Source organism: Phlebotomus argentipes, unplaced genomic scaffold, assembly GCF_947086385.1.
Source record: "Phlebotomus argentipes unplaced genomic scaffold, Phlebotomus argentipes genome assembly contig_33, whole genome shotgun sequence".
NCBI lineage: Eukaryota > Metazoa > Arthropoda > Insecta > Diptera > Psychodidae > Phlebotomus > Phlebotomus argentipes.
Window position 1 is genome coordinate 1 of NW_026776167.1, and position 7,636 is coordinate 7,636.

At 45.4% G+C, this 7,636-nt stretch overlaps 2 protein-coding genes across 2 annotated transcripts; both read right to left on the bottom strand.

The window, feature by feature from the left end:
• Positions 1-2,038: 2,038 nt before the first annotated feature.
• Positions 2,039-3,944, bottom strand: LOC132256960 (oocyte zinc finger protein XlCOF6-like). The gene is made up of 2 exons (XM_059753582.1): positions 3,503-3,944; positions 2,039-3,436 (listed from the first exon to the last, which is right to left on the bottom strand). Exons 1-2 carry the CDS (start codon positions 3,878-3,880, stop codon positions 2,306-2,308), a joined length of 1,509 nt encoding a protein of 502 aa, XP_059609565.1. The 5' UTR covers positions 3,881-3,944; the 3' UTR covers positions 2,039-2,305.
• A 26-nt stretch (positions 3,945-3,970) lies between these two features.
• On the bottom strand, positions 3,971-7,383 carry LOC132256959 (kelch-like protein 26). The gene is made up of 4 exons (XM_059753580.1): positions 6,914-7,383; positions 6,647-6,798; positions 5,195-6,097; positions 3,971-5,132 (listed from the first exon to the last, which is right to left on the bottom strand). The coding sequence occupies exons 2-4, from the start codon at positions 6,735-6,737 to the stop codon at positions 4,297-4,299; spliced, it is 1,830 nt and encodes a 609-aa protein (XP_059609563.1). The 5' UTR covers positions 6,738-6,798; positions 6,914-7,383; the 3' UTR covers positions 3,971-4,296.
• Between the last annotated feature and the right edge of the window lie 253 nt (positions 7,384-7,636).

Genomic DNA, 7,636 nt, shown 5'->3' on the forward strand with positions numbered 1-7,636 from the left:
AGCAGAAAAGCGCGAAAGCGGGTGGGGGAAAAGGTTCCTATTGAGAATGTTCTAGATGTGAGACAACAATTCGCTTCACCAGAATTGGCTTGCACCTCTCTGTCTATCAATATGTAAATAAATAAGAAGCGAACAGTAAAAATCACTGGAGTGGGGACGGTTGCTGACTAGCAGCTGCTCTCATTGGTCAAAGCGATTGATGCTCAACGCTAAAATCGTGTGTTTAAATCCGCCAATCGCGAAAATCTTTGAACACAGCAGAGCGAGATGAACTCCGCTTCACGGGCAAAAGAGCAGAAAAGCGCGAAAGCGGGTGGGGGAAAAGGTTCCTATTGAGAATGTTCTAGATGTGAGACAACAATTCGCTTCACCAGAATTGGCTTGCACCTCTCTGTCTATCAATATGTAAATAAATAAGAAGCGAACAGTAAAAATCACTGGAGTGGGGACGGTTGCTGACTAGCTGCTGCTCATTGGTCAAAACGATTGATGCTCAACGCTAAAATCGTGTGTTTAAATCCGCCAATCGCGAAAATCTTTGAACACAGCAGAGCGAGATGAACTCCGCTTCACGGGCAAAAGAGCAGAAAAGCGCGAAAGCGGGTGGGGGAAAAGGTTCCTATTGAGAATGTTCTAGATGTGAGACAACAATTCGCTTCACCAGAATTGGCTTGCACCTCTCTGTCTATCAATATGTAAATAAATAAGAAGCGAACAGTAAAAATCACTGGAGTGGGGACGGCTGCTGACTAGCTCATTGGTTAAAGCGATTGATGCTCAACGCTAAAATCGCGAAAATCGCTAAACACCATTTTGTGCTGCAAAAGACGCAAAAGAAAATTATATTATACTGATTTTTTTCAGCTGGAACAAAGCTCAAATACCTAACCAATAGTTGATAATGACAAATAAAAACACCATTTTGTGCACTATATATAATTTCCTTTTGCGTCTTTTGCAGCACAAAATGGTGTTCTTACTTGTCATTATCAACTATTGGTAAGGTATTTGAGCCTTGTTCCGGCTGAAAAAAATCAGTATAATATCATTGCCTTTTGCGTCTTTTGCAGCACAAAATGGTGTTCTTACTTGTCATTATCAACTATTGGTAAGGTATTTGAGCCTTGTTCCGGCTGAAAAAAATCAGTATAATATCATTGCCTTTTGCGTCTTTTGCAGCACAAAATGGTGTTCTTACTTGTCATTATCAACTATTGGTTAGGTATTTGAGCCTTGTTCCGGCTGAAAAAAATCAGTATAATATAATTTTCTTTTGCGTCTTTTGCAGCACAAAATGGTGTTTAGCGATTTACGCGATTTTAGCGTTGAGCATCAATCGCTTTAACCAATAAAGCTACACAGCAACCGTCCCCACTCCAGTGATTTTTACTGTTCGCTTCTTATTTATTTACATATTGATAGACAGAGAGGTGCAAGCCAATTCTGGTGAAGCGAATTGTTGTCTCACATCTAGAACATTCTCAATAGAAACCTTTTCCCCCACCCGCTTTCGCGCTTTTCTGCTCTTTTGCCCGTGAAGCGGACGATATCGCTTATTTACAAGCGACAGCAGTCTGGTAGTGTGCCCATCTATAAGTAAGGACAGTTGCGAAATACACTTCCACTGAAGTTTCTACTTCAGTTGGAACATTTAACAGCAACCTTATTTGGGCTGGAATTTTTATATTTGCCATTGAAGGGCTTAATATTTTTCGCATCTGTTGTGTTTGATCATTTGCAAGTGAAGAGGATCGAGAACACACAACCGTGATGTCCTCAGTCTGGCTCTCTACCGACTGCACCACGGCCGCCTTCAGAACATTCTCTCTCGAAATACCCACACCTTTTCCCCCACCCGCTTTCGCGCTTTTCTGCTCTTTTGCCCGTGAAGCGGACTTTTTATCTCGCTCTGCTGTGTTCAAAGATTTTCGCGATTGGCGGATTTAAACACATGATTTTAGCATTGAACATTAAACGCTTTAACCAATGAGCTAGTCAGCAACCGTCCCCACCCACTCCAGTGATTTTTACTGTTCGCTTCTTATTTATTTACATATTGATTGATTCCCATACTCTGCAAACGTCCACGAATTCTCTTTTTACAAAAGTCATTTCTTTAGTTATATTGTGATTTATTAATGAGATGTGAGGATTCACATTGAAATGTCCTTTTAACTGGCTTTTTAACTCGCAATAAAATTTATTTACCCACAATTTGTATGTAAATGGTGAGAAAATGCAGGAAAATAACTTTGCAGTTGGCCATAAGTGATGTTTAAACTTAACGAAGTTTTTGGGCGACTTCTCATGCTGTAATCTCAGTAGACTCCTCTAAATTCTTAGGGATTGTCGAACTCTGGGCACATATCTTCTGGTGTCTCTGCAAATTGGACTTGGATCTGAAGGTCTTTGAGCAGGAGTTGCAATGGAACGGCCTCTCGCCCGTGTGAATCCACGTGTGTCTCTGCAGAAGATGTTTCAGTGAGAATGTCTTCGAGCACGTCGGGCACTCGAAAGGCTTCTCGCCAGTGTGAGTCCGCATGTGATAAGTGAGGCCGCCAATTTGCGAATACGACTTGCTGCAATATTTGCACTTGAAGTTCTTGTCTCCGGTGTGAGTCGTGAGGTGAGTCTTCATCTGTGCATTTGTGCGAAAGGCCTTCGAGCATATCTGGCAAATGCAATGCTTCTCGTCTGTGTGCGTCTTCCGGTGAGTCCGCAATGCGTCCTTCCGCACGAAGTCCTTTCCGCACTCATCGCACTTAAACGGCTTGATGCCGGCGTGCCAATTCATGTGCTCAACGTGATGGGTTTTGTCTTTGGATCTGTAGCCGCACAAGTGGCACAAATGTCGCCTGATCTGCTGCTCTCGTGTGCCCGAATGTCTCTTCTTGTGCTTGTTTAAGTACATTTGCGTCTTGAATGGTTTCCCGCAGATTTCGCAGTCAAATGACTTTTTGCTGTGGTAAATTAATCGATGTCTGTAGCGCGAAGGAGCGAAAATGAACTTTTTGTTGCAAATTTCACATGAATATCGCAATTTCTTTAAATGCCGCCCTTCAATGTGATCTCTCAGTCGATCCTTCTTCCTGAAAGTCCAGCTGCAGAATGCACATGTAAAAGTGTACTGATCTACTGCGTACTTCTTCAGCTCTGATGGTTTTTTCTTCCTAGGTTCCTGTGTCCGATTCTCAAATCCTCCTGAATCGTTAAAAACATCAAATTGGGCTTCAAATATCTCAACTTTTACACTTTCCTGCAAGCAAATAGCTAAAGTATTTGTCAGAGGATCAGAAAATGAAGAAATTTTGCTCGTTCTCATCTGATCGACGATTTTTTTGTAAGTGAATTCACATTGCGCTTTGAAATCAAAGGCATTTTCCAATCTAGCACTGCAGGACAAGCAAATGAATTTCAGCCAACTGGTGTCCTGATCCTGAATAAACATATATGAAGAATGTTGAAATTTCTTTGAGAAATCAAGAGTTTTTAATCCACTCACTTGAAAATCACCAATTTTGTGAAGTTTTATACTCAAATGAGCAAATTCCTCTGTTGAAATATCCAGCAAATTATCTGTGGATTCGCAAATTCTGCACAATTCTATGACTTCCTCTTTAGCAACAGCCATCGTGGGAAATTGAACTGAAGTTGTTTGTAAGATTCTATCGAGTATTTCGAGGATTTTATGAAGCAAAGAGTCTTGTGTATTCAACTGTTTACTTTCGTTCCAAACTAAAATGTCACAATCAGCTGTTTTCCTCGACTCTTTTTCACGCCCGATAAGACCAAATATTTCGCTTCTCATGTGGCAGCGGATTGTTCCTGTAATTCGTCGGATATCGACGTGACGTTCCATAAGTTTCGTCCAACGTTTCATCTTTATCGCTTGAAGTGTAGCAAAAAAGGATTTTACACTTCAAACACGGTTCCAATCTTGATTTCAACACTAAAAAAAGTAAAATGAGTTCGCGATTGCACATCGAACCAATTCTTACCACAAGAATTCATTGATACGATTATAGTCACTCGGATCACGCAGCAAATTGGGAGGATTAATTCTCTCGAAGGTCTTGAATTTCAATCAAATCATGGAGTATATTTGCTCACAGTGTAGAAAATCAAATAAATAAGACAAGACAGTGAGGAGTCATCACAAAACGGGGTGAGGAAGAGCCGGTGAGTGCACCAGGATGAAGACGCTGCCCGCGCTGTGTGTTTGGCGCGGCAGACGGAGAGGCAGTGGGGAATGGCACGGGCGAGATCCTGACTAGTGTCCTCCGGATCCCACCCGCATCAGCAGTCGTCGACGATCACCTCCATGTCGTCCCGGCACTTGGGTATGTACAGCCCGATGCAGTTGCATTCCCAGATGTTCTGTGGATAGCGCTCCACGCTCGTCCACTGGTTGCTCTCCACGTCGTAGCACTCGATCACGGAGCGCGTGAGGTCGAACATCGAGTCGGAATAGAAGCCGCCGATGATGTAGATCTTCGTGTTCACGGCTACAATGCCGGCGTGGAAGCGCGGCGTGGGGATGTGCGTCACAACCTCCCAGGTACATGAGTCCCTATTGTACACATCAATTGTGTCGATGAGCGTCCGCGAGTCCGCCATGGAGCGCTCCGTCCAGCCGCCGCACACGTACATGCGCTCATTGATGGACACCATCATGTGGTCGGCGCGCGGCGTGAGCATGGGTGGCAGCTGCTCCCACACCTGCATCTTCGTGTTGTAGCGATAGAAAGACGACAACACGCGGTGCCTGTCCAGCCCACCCGACACATACAGGAAGTGATCCTGCGCGGCGCCCGCGTGCTGTGTGCGATTTCCCGGCATGCTGGGAATGTAGGTCCACTTGTCCGTGCTGGGATCGTAGCACTCCGCAGTGGAGCCCTGCTGCTCGATCACATCGCCCACGTCCAGATCCAGATCCTCGATCTCGTCTACCTCACTTGCGCCGCCCACGGCATACAGGAACTCTCCGACGAAGTTCAGCGAGAAGCGGCACCGATCCTGTTGCATCGGTGCGATCGTCGTCCAGCTGTTGGACATCGGGCTGAAGCGAAAGCCAAAGGGATGGATATACTCTTTCAGGCACACATTGTAGCATCCGCCGACGACGTACAATTCTGCAGGGAGAGTCACGCGTTAGAAATCAAGGCAAAGAAAAGCATTCCCCTCAAAAACTCACCGTTTCTCAGCGTGGCAATGCCGTAGTTGCACTGCTCCACGTGTGGAATGGACGTGAGGTGTCGCCACTTCTTTACGCTGGGCAGATAGTAGGTGATGTCGTTGGTGATGCCCTCCAGGCCGAATCCACCCACCTTCACCAGCGCCAACTCCATGCCGCGCGAGTTCACCAGCGCATTCTCCTGACTGCTGACCGGCACCACGAGGCGCTTCTGCGACTGTGCCAGGCTCTTGGTGAGGCCAAACAAGGCGCAATTCGACGACACTCCCACAGCCTGAAGAGTCCTCTCCACATCACTCGGCGACACCTCGGCCAGACGCACGAGTCCCAGTAAGCGACTGCACGTGCGGACGTCGTGCAGCGTCTTCTCGGACTTTGTGATCCACTGCAGCACAATGTTTAGCACCACGACTTCCGAACAGTCCACAGGATAGTCGCACGCCAGGATGTGCTCGAGCTGGTGGCGCGCCAGCACGCAAATCTCGTGCGTCTTCACGAATTCACTGAGATGCGCGCAAATGTATCGATAGACGCGCTGCCGCAACTTGTCGAGCGAATACATCTCAGCAATGCTCACGATGTCCACGCAATTGTCCACGTCGAGCTGCGATTGGAGGTAATTCGAGCACGCCTCGACCACGGCGTCCAGCTGAATGTGACTGGCGGCCGACAGGACGTCCTGCACATTGGCCAGATTCAGCTCCAGCTTGGAAGTGTACGCGTACTCGAGGAGCAATTCTATGCCGGCCGCCGTGACGCCGTTCAGGCTGATCTCGTGCTGCTGCGATTCCTTCATGGCGTCCGTGAACATCGCCCGGAAGTATTCGCTGCAGGACGCCAGGACGGCTCGATGGGCACGGAAAGAGCGTCCATTGGCCGTCAGCGTAATATCAATAAGGTGTCCTACGAATGAAGCAGAAGAACAGAAAGCGTAAATTACATGTTAATTAAGTTCAAAGGCCGTAAAATAGCTCGCTTTCCTAACGTCACCCTTGAAATTGAACATCAAGATAGACTGAAAATTAGTGGAACATTTTGGAATTTGTCGAATCACATGATTTTTAATATTTAGGCCCCGAAAGCAATGCCGTAAGACTGAGAAATTGAGCATTTAATTTCAATCAGTTTCTGTCATTGATTAATAAGGAAAAATGCCGTCCCTCTTATTACAATCACAGCTATACTACTGATCTTCTAAACTTTTGTAAGTCATTCTAAAGTTAAAGCTATTCCTTTATTACACACGTCAGACTTTATGTAAAATGAATTGATTTCTTTACGGTCTGTGATCTCGAAGGATTAATGATAATGAGCTAATTTCTATGATTAGCGTTGCCAATTAACTGTCAATTTCGCTAGCGAAAGGAAACAATGGCGAAAGTAAAGGTTTTTCGCAAAAGACGCCAAAGTGTAGATGCTGAATTCACACGGAATTACGGGCAATTTGCTCACCATTGAGTCTCAGCTCATTGAGTCCGTTGAGGAGAGTGTTTGTGTGCGAGAGGGACTCAAAGAAAATCGTATTGAGTGTTCTGTCCAGCATGATTTTCCATTCATGTGATGGTGAGTTTTCCCAAGGAGAAAATGCGGCACTCCGAAATCATCTGTGGAATTTCCCGTGCAATTAGCGCGCAGTGAAAGAGATGGAGAGAAAAAAAATGTTTCAATTAATGCATTCTTATTGCACAGAGTTAATAAGTTTGTGACTCTTCGACTTACTCAAGTGGCATGGGAATCCCTATTGTTGCCCTGGGAATTGGCAAAATGTCGCAATGTGCACTCACGAAGTGCTGACACGGCACTCTTCGTCTGAGAACTGATGTGCAATATTGCTGAACTTGGGCAAAAATGTCCAAAGATTCAAGCGCGCGGCTGGTTTCTCGAGCAAGAGGGAGAAACTCTAGGAACTCGAAATTATGCCAACGAGTGCACACACACAAGTGGCGAGAAGTGTTATAGCATGCGACGGCCACTAGAAGAGTCCGCAATTAAAAGTAGGACACAAAGAGCGTCTCCTGAAATGCTGCCTTCTGCCGATCTTCTGCACCGCAGCCGCACGTGAAGCGCACGAGGAGGTGATTAATGAAGGAAAGCCACTAATTACTTGTGCCAAAGCCAGGCAGAAATCCAAATGAGAATGCAATTTCTTCCCCCAAGAGAACAACGAACTGAACACATTCACTGACATTCACTTTGTGACATTTCAATGCAATCTTCGCCGCGTTCGCCATTATTCGCCGCAATCGGGAATATCGTTGATGGTTTGAATCTCCGCTTCAGCACAGAGGTTGACAAATATATTGGTACACATTAAAGAAAAATTAAAGATTCTTAGACAAAGTTAGTTGAGATTTAGTGAATACTTCAGAACTTTGGATGCAAGCTCAGAGTTTAACAAGTTCAATGAAGCGTTACCTTAAGTAAAACGCAATATCATAAGTT

Excerpts from the sequence above, each read along its gene's own strand:
- LOC132256960 (XM_059753582.1), bottom strand. The coding sequence starts at position 3,880 with ATGAAACGTTGGACGAAACTTATGGAACGTCACGTCGATATCCGACGA. Across the intron at positions 3,437-3,502 it reads ACAAAATTGGTGATTTTCAA|GATCAGGACACCAGTTGGCT; the intron begins GTGAGTGGATTA and ends ATGTTTATTCAG.
- LOC132256959 (XM_059753580.1), bottom strand. The coding sequence starts at position 6,737 with ATGCTGGACAGAACACTCAATACGATTTTCTTTGAGTCCCTCTCGCAC. Across the intron at positions 6,098-6,646 it reads CAATGAGCTGAGACTCAATG|GACACCTTATTGATATTACG; the intron begins GTGAGCAAATTG and ends CTTCATTCGTAG. Across the intron at positions 5,133-5,194 it reads CATTGCCACGCTGAGAAACG|AATTGTACGTCGTCGGCGGA; the intron begins GTGAGTTTTTGA and ends CTCTCCCTGCAG.